We start from the raw sequence: 26,230 nt of genomic DNA on the forward strand, positions 1-26,230 counted from the left end.
GATTTATTGTAAATTGTTTACTTATAATTTCTACATATAAAAATAGCGTTAACTCTTCCTATGAGCGTTTTCTAAGAAAAATTAAACATGTACCATCTTGATCAATACAGCTGTCTTTATATTTAATAATGTTGATCATCCTTATCCACTATGGTGAATAATTCATTCCGCCGGGTTATCCAAAGTAGAACCAATTGCTTGTTATAAGGGTTCCTAATGTTTGTAGTATAGAAATCGACCCCCATGAAAATGCTGATAATTTAATCCAACTAGTTTTGTTTTTATTATATTGTTTTATTCCGCTAAAATTTGTTCCCATTGAATTATATATAGACCGCTTAGCTTGCTAAACAGTTTGATCACAATACAATACTACAATAGCAAAGGACAGATACTACCTTTACAATTAATTTATTGTATATAAAGTTGTTCGATATAAGGGTGGTAGCCATGAAAAGTAGCTGTTTACATAGGGTGGATACTCCCAAAGAAATTAATTTCGTCAATATTGAAGTTGATAAAATGTAAGCTTAATTGTTTTATATCTCCAACTTTTAAATTTGATGCATTTAACTTCTAATTTTTTTAAAAAAAAAAAATTATTCAACTGATGTAGCTATGTTAACATAAGCACAAAAAATGAGGGTAAATTTTTTCAAAAAGTAAAAAATACAAATATTTTAACATGTTATGTTAGCTTAACAACAAAAGATAAATCAAAATTAAAAATAATTATAAATCCTATTTTGTGTCATTTTTTAATAAAGGAGATAAAGAAATTATGTATAAATTAAGATATTTTTTATTTATCAATATATATAAGGAAATATTCTAAAATTAGATGTTGATCACTCAACTAAAGTTGATTAATGTGAAGATAAAAGTAAGCTTTATACATAAATTTTATGAGAAAAATGCAAGAATAAAGTGAAATTGACATAATAAAGATAAATAAATATATTTAATGAAAGAAAAATAATCAATCATAATAATAAAACACATAAAAATGATGCGAATAAAACACCAAAAATTCTTCATTTAAATAAACTTTTTGTATTTATTCGCCTTTTTCCTTACTAGACTTTCTGATATTGAATAAGCTTCATTTGATGAAGAAGATGCATCTTTTGACTTCTCGGATGCTTGTAACTCTGAGCTTTTACTTATGACATTGTTTTTTCATATTTTTCTTTAGTGGACTTTCTTCTTGTTTTGATTATTAAGCTGCATATTTTGACTTCTTTGATAGTTGTAATTTTGGACTTTGAGTTGTGACATTTTGTTTATTCGCTTTTTTTTTCTTAATGGACTTTGTGAGATGTGATAAACTTCTTCATTAGATAATAAAGATGCACATTTTGACTTGTTAGATGCTTGTAGCTTTGGGTTTTGGCTTATAATTAGTTCTTCATTTGACTCATCTAATGATATTTGTTGTGAAGTGAAGTGAGCTCTTTTTTTAATAAAAATATTAATTACTAGACGAAATTATTAATATTTTGTACAAGAAGTAAAAATATAAATAAATGATAAATGTGGTTACATGTTTAATTTCTTTGAGGAGAAGATCATATTAAATGATATTTTTTGGGATAAAAGTCCATGTCACGGTATAGGTTTTTGAAATCCTTTTTTCAAGTTGTGAGCTGTGAGCTTGATTTCAAAAATAAAAATGCGCATATAAAGGGGATACAATATTGGGGGTATGTTAGCCTTATTTGTATTTTGGGTGTGAAGGAGTTTAAATTTTGTTGTGTTTAGAATTTGTTGTGCATCTCGATTAAACATTGTGAATGTTGCTACACTGGTATCATAAGAGACTTTCAATTGTATCTTGAACCTAAAAAACATTTTTGAAATTTTAATATTTATTTAATTATGTTATAAAAAATAATTCATTATAAACAAATATTAAACCTTCTTGTTGGTACTTAGGAGTCTGTTTGCATTCTCTACAAGTGTATTGATCTCTCTCTTTTGTGACTTTCTTTTGGCATCTCTCACATGCAACATAATTTCAAACAAACGTATCATCGATTTCATTGATTGTCATAAATTATTATCCTATTATTTTATATATGTTAAAACTAAGAAAAAAATAAATTATTATTGAATATTATGAATATGAAGGTCATGGTAGGTTAACATATTTGTGATTCTGATATCCATTTCATGGACATTATATCTTGCTAAGATTTTCTATTTTTTGACATTCTCTTGTCAAAATCAATGTTAGCATAACTTAGATAAGATAGTTCTTTTATTTGATGTTGCTTCATTTTTTTTCTACAAAGTAGTTATTTAGAATAAAATTTATAATATTTTAACTACATCAATCAAAGAATTAGAATAAATTAACGATTTTATTTTTTGAATGCTACAAAATGTGTATAATAAAATAAAATAAAAGAAGGAAGTTCATTTTACTCTATCTCGAACTTTGCAAAATCAGGATTGTCTAGGTTGATATAGATCATTGTACTTAAAATTGAGTTGATTGAATACTCAACTAAAAAACAATTATTAAAATATAATTGTTAGTAAATTAAAATTATTATAGTAAATAAAATATAAAAAAATATCATAAGCAAAAACTATGATATAGAATTAATTGAATTAAAATTATTTATTTATTAAATAAGTTGAATTGAAAACAATACCTAAGATAGTAAAGAAACATCTCAAATAAATAAATAAATATCAAATTAAATAACATGGAAATATTAAAATAAAGAGATACAAAATTATGGATCAATTTTTTTAAAATCTTATTTGAAGATTATATATATATATATATATATATATATATATATATATATATATATATATATATATATATATATATATATATATATATAAATTTAGAAAAATAATTTCAATTTCTATAGTGAAATGACATATGACAATTGTTAAATGTAAACATTAAGTACAATTTAACCATCCATTTATCTATTTATTCATATTTTTGGCTAAATTATGTATATATATAAAGAAAAGAAAAGAAAAGAGATAGAGTAATAAGATATATAAAGTGTAGAATATAAATTTTGTTAAGGATTTTAAATGTGTGAAAGTAGTCAAACCTCTCAATTTCTTAACCATGATAAAAGTAATTGCAACTATCTTTGAGCCTTTTTTATTGATTGCTTTTTCTAATTCTTAGGCTTTGTTTGTCCACAAAGTAACTTTAACAACTTTAGTTTTGAAAATAACCAATAAAAAAAGGATATGTGAAAATATAATGTTCTATATTATATTCTATTTTGTAAAGAAATATATATTAATGAATTGTACAAAATAATTATTTTAACATAATTTATAGTTAATGATAAAGTAAGGATAATTTATTTACTCTTTTAATAACAATTCCAATCTCCTTATTTTTGTTGGTTTGTCACGGGCAAGTGGACCTGTTTTTCATTTCCAAGTGCATGAAGTGCATCAATAATGTCTATAATAAAATATGAGATATGTTAAAGTGAAATAAATTAGTTATGAATTTGAAAAAAATTAATGTTATACACGTTAAGACAACTCTATCATCCACCCTTTGAGGTAGAGTTTCCATTGAACCAAACTCAAAATAGTGTAAAGGAATGCTAATGAGTATCTTATTGATTTCCTTGACCACATTAGTAAGCAAAAATAATCCCTTGAATGTTCTTTTGACAGATTTTTATGCATCATTTGGTGAGACAATTTTTAAATTATGTATGGTGTATAAGTTTTCCTCTTGTAGAATATCATTGATTTTTGAAATTATATTCTCTCATATCGCTACATGTAGTGAAGATTCCTATTGCAATATATTTAAAAGTGAAAATCGGATTACAATTAAAAGTATTAAATATATTTAATCAACATAAAATTTGTTTAAAATAATTTAATGTAAAAATAGAATATTATTTTTATTTTTATTTATAGAGTAGAAAATATATTGAATTTAGAAATTACTAATGTAAAAAAATTGAATGATATGTAAAATGTAAAAGAAAATGGTTACATTTTCATCCAACAATAACATTTCCAATAACATTGGATGTTGCTCATCTTTCTTATTACAAACATTCCACAATCGAGCAATACACACTTTTAGAAACCAATCATTTGAGGTCTTCGATAAATTCATATTCCATTTTATTTTGCTAGATTCTCATGTAAAGAAAGAAAATATAGTAGATGAAACTTGTATGTAATTAGAAAACATTTTCAATTATATAGCAATATGATAGGTAAGGTAATACATGATTTTAATATGTATTGAGTTAAGAAATTGAAATTTAAAATTCAAAATTGTGTTATACATCAATAATGAAACCAAATTTGAATCAAATAATTAATATAAATAAAAATCAAATTGTGTCATAATGAGACAAAATAATGACATAAATTTAAATTAAAAATTCAAAAGTGTATCATACATTAATAATCATAAAATCAAATCTAAATTAAGTATTTTTAATATGAGAAATCAATAAAAAAATGTGATCTAATGAAAATTTAAAATGTAGTAATTTTTTTACAACTCGTAATAAATAAGTTAAAATTTCACATTTTATTTAATTATCAGTTAAATATTAATTGTTAATTAATTTTGAGAGGCTTAATATTTATTAAAATATATAATATAAAAATATATATAGAATGTATATAGTATTAAATATATAAAAATATATAGAAGGGAATGGGGAAGGTTGGGGCATTCTCAACGTTGGGAATTACGAAAAAATGTCGGAGCTGAGAGAAATACCCTTTGCATCGTAGCTTTTTCTTTTCCCGCAGAAACCCAAAACTGTCTCAGTAAAACTACGATCCCGGACTTGTTAACTGTTGAATTGCCGTGAAATTTTGATATGTGGTTTGTGATGCTTTTTCTCACATCTTCACGGTTGGGATTTTCAAAAGAACATCTGTGGATGGAGAAATACTCATCGCACGTAGACAGTGGAATGAAAGCTTCAATCTGTTTGACCTTGTGGCCTCAATAACTTACGAAGGGGTGAATTAATTTTCCACTAACAAACTTTTAACCCCCTTCTAAAAGAGATAGGCTCAAAATGCAGAAGAAGCAGCAATCAATTTAATAATGTTCTTTAAACATGAAAGACATAATTGATTGCAACAAAATGAATAAGATAAGGGAAGAGAGAATGCAAACACAATTTTATACTGGTTCGGCAAATTCCGTGCCTACATCCAGTACTCAAGCAACCCACTTGAGATTTTCCACTCCCTTTGTAAAAATCCGTTTACAAAGTTTGAACCACACAGGGACAACCTTTCCCTTGTGTTCAGCATTCCTTACAACTTAAGAGACCTTCGGTCCCTTAAACAATCTCTTTGAATGAGAAGAAAGAAAGAAGAATTCTCTCTTGAAGAGAAGGATATTACAATTGATGTCCATGGATGAACTCTTAATGGATTTGCGGGTGTTTGCCCAAAAGTTTCTTTTGAGAGAGCATTTGACATTCAAGTTCTCTTGGAATCTGTCACATTTTCTTTTGAGAGGATAAGACGGACCAGCAAAACTCTCTACCAATTTCGTCCCAAGTCACACATATATATAGGCCTTTGATGGCCATTCAAAATCCAGATGATAAGATGTGACTGTTGGCGATATTCCTTGAAAATCCTCTCTGGTAATCGATTACAGCATTAGTGTAATCGATTACACAGTTATTTTACTTGAACAGTTGTGACTCTTCATTTAAAATTTGAATTCCCAACGTTCAGAGTCTCTGGTAATCGATTACATATGATGTGTAATCGATTACACACTTTCATGTGCCTTGGTAATCGATTCCATGTATTGGTAATCGATTACATATGCCTTGGATGACTTGAAACCTATTCGTTTTGAGGCAAGGCTTGATCTTGAAGAAATCTTGAATCAAGGCTTTGTTTGTTGAAACAATCTTGTATTAATCTTGAAGCAAATGAGCCTTGTTTGATTCCTTCTTTTGATATCATCAAAATCATGTATGCATACATTCACACAATCCCTTTTCCTTCTCTCTAATGATTGAGAACCCAATTAGAGAAGTCAGAGGAAAAACTTGAGGAATCTCTGGAAACCGTTAGAGATGCCGCTATTGCTGTCACAATACACATGTGAGCTGCTTAGAGGTAAGGGATGAGTTTATCGCAATTGAGGTTAGAATGAACATGTGTAGGGGTTTTTAAAGGATCAAATTGAGTTTATTTTTAGATGTTTATTGTATTGAAATTTTTTTTTGTACGATTATGTGAAATTGTTTGAGGGGTTTTACTCCCCGTGAATTAAGAAATATTTTTGTATAATTTTTTGTGTTTTGAATAAGATTAGCGTAATAAATAATTATATTGGGATTATGAAATTATGATTGAAAGTGTATATAAGTGATAAATTGAATATATGATGAATTGTAGAATAATATATTACTTTAAGATTATAATATTGTTATGGAGATTGAGTATAAGTGCAAAGTTGAATGTGTCAATTGGAGAGATACATATAAACATGAGATGGTTAATTGTGACCTAATGAGATGTGAAATTGTGAACATGAGTTTTAGTTGTGAATAATTGTGTGGTTAACACTTGATGTGACATTACTTGTGTTGTGAGCTGTAAAGTATACAATAATTCGACCAGTGTTTATCTTGAGAAAAATGTTGATGTAACAATCTGCCTCGTCGCTACGATATCACCACTCTAAACCGCGAGAAATTTCAAAATTTTTTTAATGAAAACTCCGTTAATTTGCTTATGAAAAATGAAAGTAATTTTTTTCGATATACATTCACCAAACAACGCACCATTACTTAAGTGAATACATACATACATACATACACACACACACACACACAGATATATATATATATATATATATATATATATATATATATATATATATATATAGTAACCTAGTACACATCATTCACATAATGGAAAATAAATTTGTTCATACATATAATTAAATTTGTGATTTACATCTTCAAATCAACAAAAAGAATTACGGAACAAGCTATGGAGGAATTGATTAACAAAATACAACTCTCCCAAAATAATCCCAACGTCATCACGTCGGCTCGGTGGCTCCACAAAAGAATCTCACTTCTCATCCACTACTACTGTCATTCTGCTCCCACAAACAAAGGTTCGCGATCATCACAGGTACCAACCACACAGTACAAAAATTGCGAGGGGTGAGTTTATTATAAAAGAAATTAATACAAAAATCAAATAACCACAATTAGTAAGAAAACATTAACAAGTATCATAAGCTTGCACCAACATTCATTAGTCCAATACACACTCAACAAATAGTCATCATCCATCCTCAATTCCAATAATTCATGTTCAATATGATGCATGTTCCTGACCTCAACTCTCATATGCAATATGGTACCATCCCCAAGGAAATAGCCCAAGTGTGTCCATACGACACTCTCACTTAGAAAAACTAGGCAATAAGTGTCGAGGTTACTCTCTCGTGCACAGGCAACTCCCCCCTACCCCCCCCCCCCCCACGGTGATCAGCCTGAGTCTCAAGGGAGTTCTAAACCGAGTGACATGCCCCTAAGTACAAGTATTTCTCCTCATGAGAAACTACAAATTACTTACTGACAAAGTTTATACTATTTCCATGTCATATGAAGTATGAAACATGGACACCATCAAATGCACTGACTGTGGATAATTAAAGATTCTAAGTCATCCCCCTCCAGAGATGCTTAAAACTCTTTAACCACTCTATTTCCCCCACCAAGGATATCCAACAAGGTCAATGCACCCCCCACATGATCATACACAACATACAACGTATGAAACATAGGCACCATCAATGCACTGACCGTGGATAATTAAAGATTCTAAGTCATCCCCCTTCGGAGATGCTTAAAACTCTTTAACCACTCTTTTTCCCGCACCAGGGATATCCAACAAGGTCGCTGCACCCCCTATGTACATACACATCACACAACGTATGAAACATGGACACCATCAATGCACTGACCGTGAATAATTAAAGATCCTAAGCCACCCCCCTCCAAAGATGCTTATAACTCTTTAACCACTCTATTTCCCCCACCAGGGACATCTAACAAGGTCAATGCACCCCCCATGTACATACACAACACACATCATCACAGTGTATTTTCAACATCATCAACATTTCATCTCAATATGCTCAACATCAACATCATCTCATCTCAATGACATTATCAACAACAATAACATCATCTCATATTAAAATAATCATCAATAACAACATCAACTCATATTGACATAATCATCAATAACATCATTTCATATCAATATCATCATAAACATAAACCTCACCTCATATCTATTAATGTCATCAATAGCAACATCAATAGTAAGTCACATTCCGCATATACATACATCTTAGTTCGTGCTTGAGATTCACATTTCCCAGGTCTTCAAACCACACAAGTCTAATAGTAATGTTATTAATCAATAATAGATATATCGCATCCCATTAGTCAAAAACATTATTTTCTTTGAAAACCAGCATGCAACAGGGACAAGCATACATCCCCATAGTTAGGTTCCCTGACCCCAACTATGGAATTAAAAGTTGTAAACTATAATAGACTTCCCTCACCTATTGTGAGCTCTCCTTCAGTTCCTGTTTGCGTTGCTCAAAGGTCTCTCTCGTTCACGCTCGTCAGTCCAAACACAAGGTTCTATATGCCAAATTGAAGGGAATTTAGTATAGGTTTCAAAAATAAGGTTAATAACCATATTCGAAGTCAAATACCCCTTTCAAAACATAAAGGGTTGAGGGGATTTCAGATTCTACTAAAAGGAGACATCATTTTAAAATTCCGATCACACCAATGTAATTAGGGTTCAGTGAAGGTCACAAAAATAACATCAATTTTATAAAAAAGATAACTTTTACAATGTCTCATTCTCTAGGGTTTTTCAAAGGAAGTGTAAAAATACCCTGTTACAGTACCCAACACACAAGAGGAACTCAAACTAACTAGGAGAAGGGCTTAGAAGTCAAGATTACCTCAGAGAAGCTATGAAAAGGAAGATTGGGGGAATTTTCTCCACCGAATCCTTGAGGAGGATTCTAAGGATTTCACTCTGATTAAAGTGTTCCTCTTGGTGTAGGGGTTCGGCAGCAAGCAACGGCGGCTCCTGGCGGCCACCAGTGGTCTTGGGTGGTGGAGAAGGTGTTAGGGTTTGGGTGGCGTTTTGGAGAAGAGGAGAGTGAAAAAACGTGTTTTTCACGTTGAGGAACGTATTTATAATCTTCAAATCTCGCTTAGCGAGCTTCTCTCGCTAAGCAGAAGCCCATTTTTTTCGCTCAGTGCTACTTCCTCTGTACTATGGCTTGCTCAGCGGGTCAATTCTTGCTTAGCGCAATTCCCTCTCGGGTTGAAATTGCGCTTAGCATGCCCTTCGCGCTTTGCGCGCCCTTTGCACTTACCGAGACGTCAAAAATTGTTATTTTAAAAATCCGAACGGTGAGACTATGGAAAATTATCTTAGGAAGCTCCATACAAAATGTAAAGATGATCCAACGGTTAACGAATCTAAGATCACAATTTTACTAGAATAGGTTTAGGTAAAATTTAAAATCTCATAATTTCAACTTAGCTCAACAAAACTCCACATAACTCAACATCCACATCAAGAAATTCACACATGACTAATTCAAGCCATACCTACACTCATTTAATTAAACCATATAGTCAAATAACACAATAAATACAATTAAACATCGATTTATAAATAGTAATATTTCAGGGTGTTACAGTTGATGCATAGTGTTAAAGGAAAAATGTAGGTTTCCTAGTTAGGAACCAATGTTAAATTGTAAATCATGTGTAAAACGTGTTTGAAACAGAGTGTGAGGTTGTGAGTATTGTATAATTCATGAGTAGTGCTTGCTTATAATATTATTGTTGAAATCGAGTATAAGTATAAGTTGAACATGTGTTAATTTGTGAGATACATGTAAACTTGTGATGGTGGATTGTGATATTATAATATGTTAAATTGTGGATATGATATTTGGTTGTGAATAAGTTTGTGTGTTTAACACTTGATGTAACAATAATTATGCTGTGAGCTGTGAATTATACAATAACCACACCAGTGTTTATATTGAGAAAAGTGTTTATACGCAATGTTAAAGAGAAAGTGTAGGTTCTTAGTTAGGAACCAATGTTAAATTGTAGCGCAATGTGTTAAACGTGTTTGAAACACAAGTGTGAGGTCTGGGTATTGTATAATTCATGAGCAGTGTCTGCTTGCAAAAATTGTTTTAGGGGTTGGACCTAAATCAAGAAGGTGAGGCCCTAACGGATTCTATGGAGTCTAAGCCTTGGGGGTAAAGACACTCGATTTGAGTACTCCTTTAAGTCTATGTTGATCCCATATAGTTGGAGCATTCTCGCAAAATGGAGTGACCCTGACTGGTCACCTTATGATTTTACTTAGTGAGAGTGACCTGACATACCCATTGAGTGGTGTGTCTTGTTATGTACTCCTAAGCGCCCCAGGGTGGTTTTTCACTGACATGACACATTGCATGTAGGCTTGAGTCTTAGTATAATTGTTGCATAACGCTTGCTAATTGTTTATTATTAAATTGATGAGTGTTATTATGTCTTGACCCGAGTGTGTGATTTATGTGTAATGTGATTGTTGATTGAAAAATGAATTTTAAATGATAAAGTGGTGAAGTGACGTGGATTGTATTAAGTTAAGCTATGTTATAAATATTTCCATAATTTATTTTGATTACATCTTGTTTATTTGTTTTGTCATTTTTTTGTGTGATAACTTACTCTCAGTGTGTTATTTGTCTTTGGATCCTGTGATGATCTCGAACCTTGTGTTCGTGGGAGCAGATGACTAGGTAGATGACTTTAAAGAACCTCGTGTCAAAGGACGTTGGGACACAATGCTCTGATAGGATGTGACATTGGAGATGAGTTTTTTATTTTAATTGCATAATATTATTTTATTTTATTTTACCTCATTGAAGTGAATGTGAACCTTTTATCCACGTGAATTCGTTGATTAATATTTTTATGTTTTATTTATTTATATGTATGTCGGGGTAGAGGGTGTCACATATGGTGCTTCCATGACCATGCAAGAGTCTATTGCGCTTTTGTTGGGTGAGGCTTGTGATTGCAAGTTGTGTACCTTTCTTTTATTATCATTTCTATTGGGTGCGCTTTTGTTATATTGTGAGTAACATTGAAGTTGTGAGTAATATTAAAGAAAGAAGAAAAAGAGAAATGATAGACACAAAAGGAGAATGTTCTCATTCTTCCAAATCATCAATTTTGTTGACGCAACAGTGTAATATTGAGGAGCTCGGCTTTTATATATTATAAATAGAAATTTAAAGTTTAAAATTATGTTATACATCAACAATGAAATCAAATTTGAATCAAATAATTAATATAAATAAAAATCAAATTGTGTCATAATGAGACATAACAATGACATAAATTTAAATTTAAAATTCAAAAATGTATCATACATTAATAATCATAAAATCAAATCTAAATTAAGTATTTCAATGTGAGAAATTAATTAAAAAATGTGTTCTAATGAAAATTTAAAATGTAGTAATTTTTTACAACTGGTAATAAATAATTTAAAATTTCACATTCTATTTAATTATTAGTTAAATATTAATTGTTAATTAATTTTGAGAGACTTATATATTTATTAAAATATATAATATAAAAATATATATAGAATGTATATATTATTAAATATATAAAAATATATAGAAGGAAATGCAGAAAACTGAGACATTTTCTCTAGTGCTACTACGCTGAGATTGACGCTTTGTGGCTTTGCTTGCAATCAGGTAGTGCATATGGTGCTTCCATGACCATGTAGGAGTCTCTTGTGCTTTTGTTGGGTAAGGCTTGTGATTGCAAGTCGTGCACCTTTCTTTTATTGCCATTTCTGATGCCCGTGAACATGAGAAGAATTTGGAGGTGAGTAAGACTAAATTGAAATGTACTGGTATAAGGTTTTGTTATGTTGTGAGTAACATTGAAGAACAAAAAAGAAAAAGAGAAGTGATAGACGCAAAAGGAGAATGTTCTCATTTCTCTAAATCATCAATTTTACTGACGTGACAGCGTAATAGTAAGAAGTTTAGTTTTTATATATTATAAATAAATATGGATGATATTGCTTATTTACAACCGTCGCTAAGAGGATGACAATGACTAAAAAGAGACTCTTATAAAAATGAAACCTAATTAAATCTTTAAATACCAATGAAATGAAATTGAACATAATAAATAAATAGTGAGACAAAAAGTAATTAATTGGGCCTATTGCTTAATTATATTATGTGGGTAGACCATGAAACATATATAAAAAAGCAAAATTCAAACAATGTATATATTTAGCAATATATTGTCAACTTGTTGGAGAATTTACTAAAGTCATTTTAATACACTAACGATAAAATACCATATATTGTGTTTGAGGTAGTTGAGGTTAAATTTGATTGAGCTTTGATATGGCCGAGATATATATGGTGAAAAGGGATAGGGTACCTAGCTACAAAAAGGTATTCTAATGCTCAAATTATTAGCAATTTGGCAAGATAATGTCATGTAATAAATATATACTTGTCATTGTTCACATTAATTGTATTATGAATTGAAATAAAACTTTAATTATCACTTTACTTGAGGCTTCGGCGGACTCCTTTGTATACCTAAGATGTTGTAGCAATCTTATACATGCATATTGATATTGACTTTGGTCAACACCTAATATAATGGTTAAGTTTCCTAGCACAGAGATCAAGGTTTTTGAAAGGCAATGTTAGCCTACTATGGAGTGAAACACTATCATTTTACTCTGAACTGTGTGACACCCTTTACCTCACACATATATGTACTAATAACAAAAAGAATAAAAAAAATTTAAAACACATTTAAATAAAAGCATTTCAAAAGGGTAAAAGGCTCACATTCACTTTCCTGACATCATAATAGAATGTGTCCAAATAAATAATAAAATAATCTCGGTTCAAAACAAGGTTGTCCAATACTTCATGCAATTAATATAAAAACCTATGCCCTAATGTCACATCCTATCAGAGTATTGTGTTTTAGCGCCCTCTAGCATGAGGTTCTTTAAAGTCATCCACCTAATCATCTACTCCACGAACACAAGATTTGAGATCATCACAGGATCCAAACACAAATAGCACATAGGGAATGAATTATGACAATTCTAAAAAAATACAAAAAAATAAAGATGTAATCAAAATAAATTGTGGAAGTATTTATAACATAGCTTAACTTAATACAATCCACGTTACTTCACCACTTTATCATTTAAAATTAATTTTTAATCACCAATCACATTACACATGAATCACACACTTGGGTCAAGACGTAATAACACTCATCAATTTAATAATAAACAATTAGAAAGCGTTATGTAATAATTATACTAAGACTCAAGCCTATATGCAATGTGATACCATGTTAGTGAAAAACCACACTAGAGCACTTAGGAGTACATAACAAGACACATCACACAATGGGTATGCCAGGTCACTCTTGCTAAGTAAAATCATAAGATGACTAGTCAGGATCACTCTATTTTGCAAGAATGCTCCAACCATATGGGATCAACATAGGCTTAAAGAAGCACTCAAACTGAGTGTATTTACCCCCAACGCCTAGACTTCAAAGAATCTATTAGGGCCTCACCTTCCTGATTCATGTCCAACCCCTAAAATAATTTTTTTGCACACAGACACTGCTCATGAATTATACTCAAAACCTCAAACTCGTGTTTCAAACACGTCTAACACATTGTAATACAATTTAACACTTTAGGTTCCTAACTAGGAATTCTACACTTTCCATTTAACACTGCGCATAAATAATTTTCTCAAGGTAAACACCAAGGTTATTGTATAATTCATAGCTCACAACACAAGTATTGTCATATCAAGTGTTAATCACACACTTATTCACAACCAAATCTCATGTCCACAATTTAACATCTCATAATGTCACAATCCACCATCACATGTTTACGTGTATCTCACAAATTAACATATGTTTAACTTTGCACTTATACTCAATCTCAATAACAATATTATAATCTCAAAGCAACATGTTATCCCACAATTCATCACATATTCATTTTATCACTTATACACAATTTCGTGATCCCAATATAACTATTTATCACGCTAATCTTATCCAAAACACAAAATTAAATTACACAAAAATTCTTCTCACAACACAGGGAGTAAAACCCCTCAAACAATTTCACATAATCATATAGGAAGAATTACAATACAATAAATATCCCAAAATAAACCTCAATGTGATCCTCTAAGGGTCCCAACACGACGGCGACTAGGGTGCAAAAGTGAAACTACTTTTGCACCCAACGCAAGTTTCGGTAAAAAAAGAAAAAGAATGCATCGCGTCCGTCCGATTTTAAAATTAGAAAATCAAACGATGGAGATCTGTTTGGGGTACCGGTTGTAATAGGAGCCCTCCCCTTCCATTGTCTTCGTCGCGAAAGTGACCTCCGGCGCCACCTCGAACACCTCTACCGTGACCGCTTGCCTCTTCTTCCTCCCCTTCGTCGCACCCTTCAGCCGGATCTTGAAGTCCTTGACCTTCGCCACGCGGAACCTCAGCCCCCATGTCGCCACCGCAATCTTCGCCACAATCACCGCCGTGGAGCACTTCAGCGTGAACATCGTCGTTGTCTTCCTCTTGCTCTCGAACATCCTTGAGAGGTTGAACCTAGAAGACATGGACGAAATAAACTCAAACGCGTTGAAGAACTTAGGCATCTTGAAATTGTTTTCTTCCTCCGTAATCGTAAGGGCCTCTTGTTTCTCCAACTGACACAAGTCTGGAGCAAAAAATGAAGAAAAGCCCTTCCAGAACCACGACATGCGAGTTATGGCCGAAATCGTGGTTCTCTTGGCGGGATCCGCCACTACAATCTTGGAGATTAGCTTCTTTGACTCAGGCAAAAACCACGGTGGAAACTCAAACTCAACTCTGAGAACTTTGTTATACATGGTCATGAGATTCTCGTGTTGGCCAGAGGTGTTCAAGGTGGCGCCGGAGGTCACTTTCGCGATGAAGACAATGGGTCTGAAGCTTACACCGAAGGGGAGGGCTCCTTTTACAACCGGTACTTCCTCCGCCGCCATAACTAGAACCGTCGTCGCTGGAGATCTAGCCTCTTCGACATCACCACAGGTAGAGGGGGAGGGGGGAGGGAAGAACAATTACCGTAGGAGCAACCTCTCAATCCGGTTGCCATCATCAAATCCAATCCATTCAATTTTTTTATTATTAAATCATACAGACCCGAATGACTGTTACCTTTTTTTGTAAACTTGTGTAGGATGCGAAAGAAGTTTCACTTTCGCACCCTAGACATCGTCTCCCAACACATGTTCATTCTAACCCCAATTGTGATAAATTCATCCCTTACCTCTGAGCAGGCTCACATGTGTATTCTGGCAGTGATAGCAGCATCTCTAGTAGCTTTCTAAGATTTCTCAAGTTTTTCCTCTAGTTGCTCTAATAGGGTTTCCAAACGTTAGAGCGAAAGAGAAGGGATTGAAGCCTCCATTTTACTGTCCCCGTGCGATGGACATTTCTCTCTCTATAGATATTATTCATAAATCCCAACGGTGAAGGTGTGAAAACTTAAATCGCAAACTTGATGTTTAAATTTCACGATGATCCAATGGTTAACGAGTCTGAGATTGTAGTTTTAGTGGAATAGGTTTGGGTGTATGAGGAAAAAAGAAAGTTACGATGTGAAGGGCATGTCTCTCAGGTCAGACATTATTTCAAAAATTCCAACGGTGAGAATGTTTAAAAATGAGTTTCAAATTTGGTGCTCAAATTTCACAACGATCCAACGGCTAACAGATCCGGGATCGTCATTTTATGAAACAGGCTTGGGTGTATGCAAAAAAATAGAAGATTTTGGGAGAGGAAGAAGGGAAAACGAAATTGAGAGGAAGAAGAAGCATAGAGACGTATCGCAAGTCTGAAAATTGACCTAACATGTCTCTATTTATAATTAGGGTACTCCAAGCCTATTATTTACTCTATTTTTCTTTCTTTTTATTAATTTATAAACAAGAATTCTATTTTATTTCCTATCAAATGAATAAATAAAATATCTTTTTTATTTTGTTTCAAACCATTATTTTAATTAATAAAATTATGTTTTCTTATTTATTTAATTATAAAAGCCTCATCATTTTTTTAAAACTATTTATTTTTAAATAATTTTTTTTAATTTATTTTAAAAAAATGGGATGTTATAAACTGGGGTAGACTCTTTAGTTATAAGCATCTTATATATGGATAATGCTGTTTTATGACTTCAGTCAACATCTAAGCTAGTTGATTCTCCCTTTGAGCTGAGATGGCACTTTAAACATATTGAACCTCAAACCCAATTTAGAACACTAGGTGTTAGTTACCACATTGGCTAGTTGAAAAATATTTTAAAGTTGGTATAAAGAATAATATGGAACTTTTGCCATGCAGTTAGTGCATCACAACTTTTCATACATAGTCAAAGGTCATAAGTAAAATAGGAAAAGACAGAAATTTTGCTCTATAATTTTTAACATTTTCACTTTAATCTAAACTATATATACGGAGATTAAATGATAAGAATATATAGAACTCAATCAATATTATTACCTATAACATAATTTTTAATTTGATTTTAGTCCAAACCATAAAAAAAATAAAGTGCAAAAATAGACAAATACTTCAAGAAAGTGTTAAAGTACAGGAAAAAAAGTCAAGTACAATTTATCCTAAAAATTGTGTTGTTTTGTATGTTAAAGTTCTATGTACAATGAACATAAAGTAAGACAACCAAACGTGCATTATACATAAATTCTAAGAAGATATTATACTTTCATTTCCCATTCAGAATAGCGAGCATACTTTCTAACTTCAACAAATATAAAAGTTAAGTGGGGCAAGTTATCTCTTGCTATGTAAATGCTAAGAAGTTATTATACTTTCAATTCCCCTACAGGATAGCGAGCATACATTCCAACTTCAACACACATAAAAGTTAAGTGGGCAAGTCATCTTTTTCTATGTTTATATGTAGATTTCACACCCCTTAAAAAAACCATTGAGTTAGTGACTAAATTTTATAATAAAAAGTTTTTTTTTTCTTATTAATCATGAGGTTACAAAAATTTTAGTGGGATGACAAAATAGGTTAGATCTGACATATTATTTCATTCATCAATCTACTTAAAAATGACAAGTCAAGATCTTGTCACCCGTTCCATCCAAACTACTAACTTAACGAGCAAAATAGGTTGGCCCACCAAATCACTAAATTTTTTAAGAAAAATAAATATGTAAATCTTATTAAGTATTTATTGTTTTGGCTTAGTGTTTTCACTCCAATATCTATCCGGTCTTGCAATTAGAATTAATATGGTTGGCAATTACCATTAATTTTTTTGTCAAGTTTTAGTGTTCTTCAAAAATCAAAATACACATTTATTATTATTGCTAGTGTATTTTATAAACTCAATTCTTTTGATACTATTAGAAAAATTTATATTCAAATCAAATTTAGGCTAAATTATTAATATAATTTAGGTCCTTTAATTAAATTTGCAATTTGAATAAGTTTTGTAAAAAAAACTTTAACTTTCTCTTTTATTTTATTTTTTTCATTTTTGGCGAGTCAACCTGTCCAGCATGTTTTTAACAGGGGTTAGGGGAAGAACAAGTCAAAATAGGTCAGATTAGTCCTCTTTATCATCTCTAATTAACAATAGAGAATATAAAAATATAGTAAAATCATGAAATGACTAGAATTTCAACAGTTAATTATTAATCGAAGTCTATAATTATCCCTTAGAGTATATTTCCTTCAGTTTTAGAGAAGTCATTAAAAAATTCGCAACTCAATTTGTTATAAGCTCTTTTTTATATATTATTATTCAATCAATTTCTTATAAGTTATCATATGAATAAAATTGACCTACAGTTAATGGATATTTCTTGCATTTTGACCTTGTTAAATCAATGGCCAGAAGAAAGTACAGTGGATGAATACGCTGAATATGTGTATATCCTTTTACCTTTCGTTAATGGAAAGCCCATTAAGATTAAGGTTACTGAGCAATGTTGGAAACTCTGAAGTTGAAATTCTGTTATGCTTTTAAGATGAACAAAAGTTAGTTACACTTTTTTAGTAATTTCTGATACCCCACTTTGCAAGATGCAGTGTCAGGCAAATGGGACAAGATTTTTAATTCTAATATATATTTTCTCTTTTCGGAAAGGAAGATTCGGCTATCTATCTATATTCATATTTATTACTCCTGTGGGTGGCTAATGATATTTCTTCCGAATCCAATATAAGAATAATTGCAGATCTTTTACTTGTGAATTTATGCGAGTATCTTTATCTAACATTTTATTATCACACTATAGATGGCAACAACAATATTCTACAATTTCAAGATGATGATGAATAAGTATTTAGTAATAGTTTTGGGCCTGTTTTGAACCTCTATTTGTGACTCATTCAAGTTCGGTTGCTTAGCTTTCATCTTTCTTCTGATTCTCTTGCATTTTGTTTTAAATGCACTTGAAGATAACATTAGACAAAATTATCTATTTGTTTATCGAGCTTTGTTGTTTTCGGTGTTCTGTACTTCGGTTGTGTCAATTGATAATTGTTTCATTCATTATAACAAATAATGAAAACCACCAAACGCATGATAAGCAATCTCAATATGGAATCTAGGCATCCAGCTGCATTAAATATTTGGAGGGAAAGTTTTAGCGCCTATGATAGTAGTCTTAGTCAACTACATCAGAATTGTCTTCTCTTAAAGATACAAGTGGTCTTAAACAAATAAATAATAAATAATGACCTTGCATGGTAGCATTTAGACAAATTAGATTCAAATCTTATTCATGAAGCTTTCAGGAATAAAAGACAGCACTTTATGCCATAAGGCTAGAATATAGCCGTATTCTTACCTTTCCAATCTTCTTGTTGCGTTTCTGGTTTTTGTTTTCTTCCCTTCACCACCCTTCAAAAGGGTGCTCCTTAACAAGGATGAACTTCTCATAGATTCATGTAAGCTCCAGAAAATTTGAACAGTTATTTTGCAACTTTTCTAGTCAAATTTTGAAGGGACATTTTGGGGTGTCTATAAATGAATGAGAACAGGATTGATTCATGTGTAGGACGGATTCAACAAAGCTATGGTCTAAATGGTGATTGGAACTCTGAGTTTGGAAATTGTTCTAGTCAATATTTTGATATGAGACAGGCTTCAAATATGGGAACTAGCAATCAGCCACTTGCCATGGCAAGTGGTGGAGGAGTGGAACAAGAACCAAACATAGGCCAAACCAAATCATCTAGCAGCATTATAAGCCGTTTTGAGTCACCAGCTTCAGCCTTTTATGCAACAGAAATGTGCATGGGTGGTTTCCCACAATATGATAGCCAAATTGGTAATAATCTCTCTTTGATGTCTCAGTCCTCTAAGTTTAGTAATATGGAATTCCCTTTGTATCAATCTCCCAGGCAAAGCCTTTTCATGGCTTCATTAGCAAACCAACCTCCCCCCAACTTTGACTTGTCAAATCCCTTGCAAGAAATTCTCAAATCTCATTTGAATAGTGATCAATGTGTTAGATCTCCTGAAGACTCTAATAAAATCCCATATGGGGATTTTCCTGGCAGCAATTTTCTTCCAATTGAACAACATAAGTTTTTCATTGATGATGCTATCTCAACTGGTATAAGCCCTTCAATTCCTTCTAAAGGAAATCAGGATCAATCAGTAAGTTTTTTTGCCAACCACATATTTAATTTTGTCCGTTGTTCATTCCTTGATTGGCTTATGTTGTTACTGCATCCTTTGTGTAGGTTTCTTGTGGCCCATTCAATTTACCTTCTGCACAGCTTAGCTTCTCTTCTCAGCAAGAGATGCTTTCTCCAACAGGTAGCATGTCAACTACTTCTGGAAATTCTAATTCAAATGGACCAGTAGTTTCAAGTAAAACAAGAATAAGATGGACTCAGGAACTTCATGAGAAGTTTGTTGAGTGTGTGAATCGCCTTGGAGGTGCCGAGAGTAAGGGCTTGTTTGATTCCCTTTTCAACTTTTTTGTTTTAAAAACTGTTTTCTAAAATAATTTCATAATACTTTGCAATCAATTTCTCATCCAAAATCTAACAAGTTTTGAAAATTGTTTTAAAACAATTGTTTTAAAGACCACAAAAACAGAACTGCTGGGAGTTCCCATCTTTTGTTTTCATCTTGTTCAATCTCTCCCTCCATTTCACACTCTCATTTGTTCCTTACACCACCCTCCACAAGCTGTTTGAGCAACCTTGTTTAGTTTCATTTTGAAAACTAAAAACAGTTTTTAGAAATAGAAATCAAACGTACCCTAAGTAACTAGCTAATTTTTTTCATTACATAAAACACTATTCAACATCTGATAATCTTCTTGGCTGCTTGATTGTAGAAGCAACACCAAAAGCTATATTAAGGCTGATGGATTCAGATGGATTGACCATCTTCCATGTTAAAAGTCATTTGCAGAAATATAGAATTGCCAAATTCATGCCACAGCCAACTCAAGGTAATTTCTAACACAGTTGCAGTGCAGTTTCTATATCATATGTCAAGTACATTTCACGGCACTTAAATTTGATAGCATTCACATAATAAATTACCTTTCTAGGCCTGTCAAAATAGTCATAGGTCCTAGGACCAGCCCACTTGACTCTCCATAATGGTCCTAGTGGGCCTCAGCCCCCTATTGAGGGATCCTATAGGACCCCAACCCATACAACCCCACTTAATATGGGGTCAAGGCCAAGGGTAGTCCATGGGTCATGCTATTTTAAAAAGTGATTTTTTTTCAATTATCCAAAAAATATATTTTTAAATCAGTTGGTTAACGTTAATTTTGATCAACCTTTTCTAGGTTAACTTTAAATTATTTCGACTAAGGTTATTTTTGGTTGACATTCATGAGAATTTTTTTGACTTACCTCGACAAAGTTGTTTTTGGTTGACCTTTGCTGTGAAATTTTTGATCGACCTTCACCAAGATAGTTTTCAGTCAACCTCGACATAACTGTTTTTTGCCAACCTACGCTAGGGTTATTTTTGGCCAATCTCGACCATGGCTATTTTTTTTTCCAATAGTGACCTAGGGTTATTTTTTATCGACCAAGCCCAGGGTTGTTTTATGTCAACCTAGGCCAAGGCTATTTTTGGCAAACCTCAGTCAGGGCAGTTTACGACCAACCTCGAGACCTTGGATAGGGTTGTTTTTGGTCGTCCTTAACCAGGGCTGATTTTGCTCGACCTTGGCAGAGCTCTTTTTGGCTGACCTCAGCTAGGGTTAATTTCAATCGACTTCGGCCAAACTGATTTCTACTGACCTCAGGTAGGGTTAATTTTCAGTTGATCTCAATTAGGGTCAATTTTCGGCCGACCTCTTTCGATCAACCTCAACTAGAGTTATTTTTCGACCGAGCTTGACCAGAATTATTTTGGGTCGTCCTTGACCATAACTATTTTCGGTTGACCTCGGTCAGGACTATTTTTGGACAAAGTCGACCAAGGTTATTTTCGGTCGACTCGAGTAAGACTAATTTCAAATGACCTCGACCAAGGCTATTTTTAGCTAACCTCAATCAAGGTTATTTTTAGCCACTCGACTAGACTATTTTTGCTTGACCTCAACTAGGGTTAGTGGTTGACCTCAGCTAGGGTTAATATGTGGTTGCCCTCGAGTAGGGTTCATTTTTGGCCAAGCTTGGCTATGGGTATTTTCAGTCGACCTCAGCCAAGACTATTTTTGGCCGACATTGGTTAGGGCTGTTTTTGATCGACCTCAGTTGGGGATATTTTCGGTCACCTAGGTTAAAGCTATTTTTGGCCAACCTCAGTCAAGGCTATTTTTTATCAACCTCGATAATGATTGTTCTCAACCTAACTCGATCGAGTTGATTTTAGCTGACCTTGGTTAAGGTTAATTTTTGTTGACCGTGACCAAGGGTTATTTTTGTCCTACTTCAGTTAGGATTAATTTCAGCCAACCTCAGTTAGGGTTCTTTTCGACCAACCTCGACCAAGGTTGTGTTCACCCGAACTTGGCTAGGGTGGTGTTCAGTCGATCTCTATTAGGACTATACTCAGTCAACCTCCATTGAGGCTATTTTCAACCAACATATATTTGTTGTTAATTTTGGTCAATCTCGATTAAAGTTATTTTTATCGACCTTGACTGTTTTTGGAGTTTATTTCAGTTGACTTTGACTTGAGTATTAAAAAATGACATAATATTACTAGCCCTGGGGGATTTTTTACCTATGGGCCTTTTGGCACTTAGCCCACACGAGCTAGCGATAGACCGGGCCAATCAGGCCATTTTGACAGCTCTATACCTTTTATAGGATGAACTTATAAACTAATATAAATTGTTTAGTTGATACCTTCACACTTAACTAGCTAAAACTGAAAGGGTAAAATAGTGCTTTCTTGATTGAATATAGTTCCAGGTATTCTTTCATATGGTACAAAGCTTGAATTATTAAATGTCAAATACAGTTTACTTCCTCTGCTATAGAAAATACTGTATTATTATTCTGCTGTTATTCAGGATCTTCAATGCCCTTTTTGTTATTATTCATTTTCAAATTATGTTTTCATGTTTCAGGGAAATCTGACAAAAGAACCAATGTAGAGAATGTGCATCTTGATGTCAAAACGTAACACTACTTCTTTTTCCTAAGCCACCGTTATCAATTATCCTTCTACAGTTCAAATACTTCAATTCATAGTTATTTTCATATTGGCATAAGATGCTGTTAATCAACTTAATTTCTTGTTTCTTGTTTCTTGATTCTCAGTGGATTGCAAATTAAAGAGGCACTTCAGTTGCAGTTAGATGTTCAGCGGCGTCTTCATGAACAGCTAGAGGTATATCCTTGTTAGAGGACTCTCAGTAACACAATCTTTACTATTAGTTAAGATTTTTTGAGAACTACAAAATTACGAGTGAAGTTCATTAAATATAAAGTGGACATTAAATATAAAGTGAAATCCACAAAATTTTGTGATTTTTCATAAATTTCAACTAATAGAGATTGTGTTACTAGCATTTCTCATCCTTGCTATATCTTGTGACTTTTCGGCAACTATATTTTCATGTTCTCCAAATCTTGATGTTCATACTTTGTACTTCATAGTTACATTCTCTTCATAATGTTCATTGACTTCAAATTTTCATTTCAATTTACTTGCTCCAGATTCAGAGAAAATTACAGTTGAGGATTGAGGAGCAAGGTAAGCAGCTGAAGATGATGTTTGATCAACAGCAGAAGACAAGTAATGGCCACTTGATTACTGAGAATAATGATAGACCAATTAGTTCTAAAGATGTTCTGGTTTCCACTTCTGACGGGTCTGAAAATTCCTTATTCTCTACCAATATAAGCTAGTTCTCCAATCTCATAATTTCGTAGCTCTATACATAAACAATTAATTTCAGTAACAGTGTGCCAACAAATCATACTCCTTGTAAGAGACAAACCACGCCATACAATTTCATTTTGAGAAGTAAAGCACTCTTGTTGTCCTGCAAGTAAAAGTCAATAAATTAGTCCATATAAGATGAGTGTGCTACTTTTGCATTACTTGAAAAACACATCACAATTGGTTAATCGTAATTTTCATATAGAAAGCTTTTGTACAAGTTTAGCACGGCTTTGTTCTCTTGCTTCCTCTGCACTTCCTTTATGGCTTTATCTTATGATAAACAAACCTTTACTTTGAGTTCTCTTGAAAAACTTTACATAAGCAAAAAAAACAAAAGTGATCTCAGAAGATATCTAGTTTTTGAAATGTGAATGTGATAAACACCCCATAAATAAATAAAAAAACTTAAATATATTTTTCATTTCTACAATTTATCTTTCTTTTTAATATTTTCATCTCCACAAAAATAAAGTTTTAATTCTTATAAATGATTGTTATTTTTCATGATTGTCATTTATCTTTATAACAAAAATAATAATTTGACAAATAAATTGATGATATAAAATATCACATCATCACATGATGTTATCATATTCCATCAATATGTCACATCATCATTATTTATTGAGACAAAAAATAATCTACCACGATTAAAATAAAATAATATATTTATATGGACAAAAAGAAATTATTTTATATTACATATTAAAATAAAATAAATGATTAAATATTAATTTATTCACATCTCCATCTTTAACACTATTTGCCTTCAAATTGTTTTTCTTTCTTTCTCTCATCTTTTATTTCATGTTTTACCCTTCCTCCCATCCTTTAATGTTTTTCTCACATCCTTCACCACCATGGTAGTGGGGGTGGTCACGTTCAATAATAAAGGTAACTGTGGACATAACACAAAAAATATTTATTAAAAAGTAAATTTATGAGAGATAAAAATATATTTAAACATTTTTTTATAAGGATATCTGTAACTAATTCCTTCCGGCCTTAGAAATTACTAAAACTAGATATATACGCACGCGTTGCGGGGGGTTAATCTTTTTAATATTATAATAGGTAAATTAAATAAAAATCATAAAAACATGGTACAGCTAATGAAATAGAAAAAATATGTTTAACTATTACATTATCATTTTTCATTAAAATATTGCCATTATTTTGAATTAGAAAATAATATAAAAAATAAATATGCATATTCTTTGTAAAAAAATTAATTAAAATAAAGTAAAATATATTTATACTACCATGTAATTAGAATAACTATTTTAAATATCATACTTCGAATGTTTATCTTGGTTGAAAGAGTAAAATTATGAAAATTAAACTTTTATTTATAAAGTGAGCATATTTTATTCATGTAATTTAAACATCAATCTTCTTGTACGTACAGTAATGCGTATTTAATGCTTAATGAAAACAATTAAAATTAGGAATATAAAAATACTCTTGAACATTTAATTAAAATGTCAGACAAGTAATTATTATTTTTTAGATCAGATGTATTTTTAACGGGAGATAATTATGATCAAGTTTTCCTCCTAAGTAACTCAGTATCACTAACGACACCAAGACACTAAGCAAAAGCACCTGACAAGAGTCCCAAATTTTCAAACTATCTCTAAACATTGAACCTTGCTTAGCTAACCAATACTTCCCTCTTTATCTGTGGCGAAGCATAGAAGGGACCTCTAATATACTGTTTATTTTATGATGATAATCGATTTTGGGAATATCCTCTAATTATAGTTGTTTGGCTTATTAAGAAAAAATGAGTAGTTGATATATGTATTATATTGATAATGGAAGATTTTTATATTTTTATTTAATTATAAATTCATATTTATGATAAGTGATAATTAAATAAAAGTGTTCTTAATATTTGCATCCAAAGATTATAATCTATTTTTGCATTCAAAATATTCCGGAAAGCGTATTCTTGAACAACACAAATTTTATTCCATTACTTCCATTAATAAAATGAAGACATTACATATATCAACATATTAATCTTTGCTATCCGGATGAGTGAAACTCTAAAAAAAAAATTATTTCTATTTTTTATGCCTAGAAATTAGACTTCATTTTTTTTAATTTGTGTTAGACATATGCTTCTATTTATAATATTATAGAGTTATATATGAATTTGGATCTTTTAAAAAAAAGATATTTTATTTAAAATAATTTTAAATCTCTTTATCTTTATATTTTAAAAAATTTCATGATATAAGTCAAAAATAGTTCGTAAATAATCACATGACTAGTTAGTGTAATTAGTCACATGATGATTTACTCTTTATATTAGCCATTAATATAATACTATTCTTATTTTGTGGACAATTTTTATATTTATAAAATAATACTTTATTTATATTAATTATAGTCTTGATGCTAACAAAGAATATAATAATATTACACTAAAATATTCATTTAATTAAATTAAATTCTCTAATTCAATTATCAAATAAATTATTTTCTTTTATAAAGATTGAAACACACATTTATATGTGATCTCATAGGTTCAATAGTAAATTAATCATAATTAATTTACTACTCAAGCGTCTAACAACATTCCTTAATATATACATAGAATGAAGTAACATCTTTTACCTTTAAGAA

At 31.5% G+C, this 26,230-nt stretch overlaps 2 protein-coding genes across 3 annotated transcripts; one reads left to right on the forward strand and one right to left on the reverse strand.

The window, feature by feature from the left end:
- Positions 1-14,491: 14,491 nt before the first annotated feature.
- LOC114368262 (CBL-interacting serine/threonine-protein kinase 5-like) lies at positions 14,492-15,211 on the reverse strand. The gene has a single exon (XM_028325584.1). The coding sequence runs from the start codon at positions 15,209-15,211 to the stop codon at positions 14,492-14,494; it is 720 nt and encodes a 239-aa protein (XP_028181385.1).
- Positions 15,212-19,010: 3,799 nt separating this feature from the next.
- On the forward strand, positions 19,011-23,730 carry LOC114367273 (myb family transcription factor PHL5-like). 2 transcript variants are annotated; one of them, XM_028324422.1, is made up of 6 exons: positions 19,011-19,876; positions 19,963-20,170; positions 20,568-20,684; positions 22,776-22,827; positions 22,969-23,038; positions 23,368-23,730. In XM_028324422.1, the coding sequence occupies exons 1-6, from the start codon at positions 19,241-19,243 to the stop codon at positions 23,557-23,559; spliced, it is 1,275 nt and encodes a 424-aa protein (XP_028180223.1). In that variant the 5' UTR covers positions 19,011-19,240; the 3' UTR covers positions 23,560-23,730. The 2 variants fall into 2 exon arrangements, with proteins under 2 accessions (XP_028180223.1, XP_028180224.1); XM_028324423.1 differs by having other exon boundaries at positions 19,963-20,038.
- Positions 23,731-26,230: the final 2,500 nt, after the last annotated feature.

The sequence above is a fragment of the Glycine soja genome, chromosome 9 (genome assembly GCF_004193775.1).
Source record: "Glycine soja cultivar W05 chromosome 9, ASM419377v2, whole genome shotgun sequence".
NCBI lineage: Eukaryota > Viridiplantae > Streptophyta > Magnoliopsida > Fabales > Fabaceae > Glycine > Glycine soja.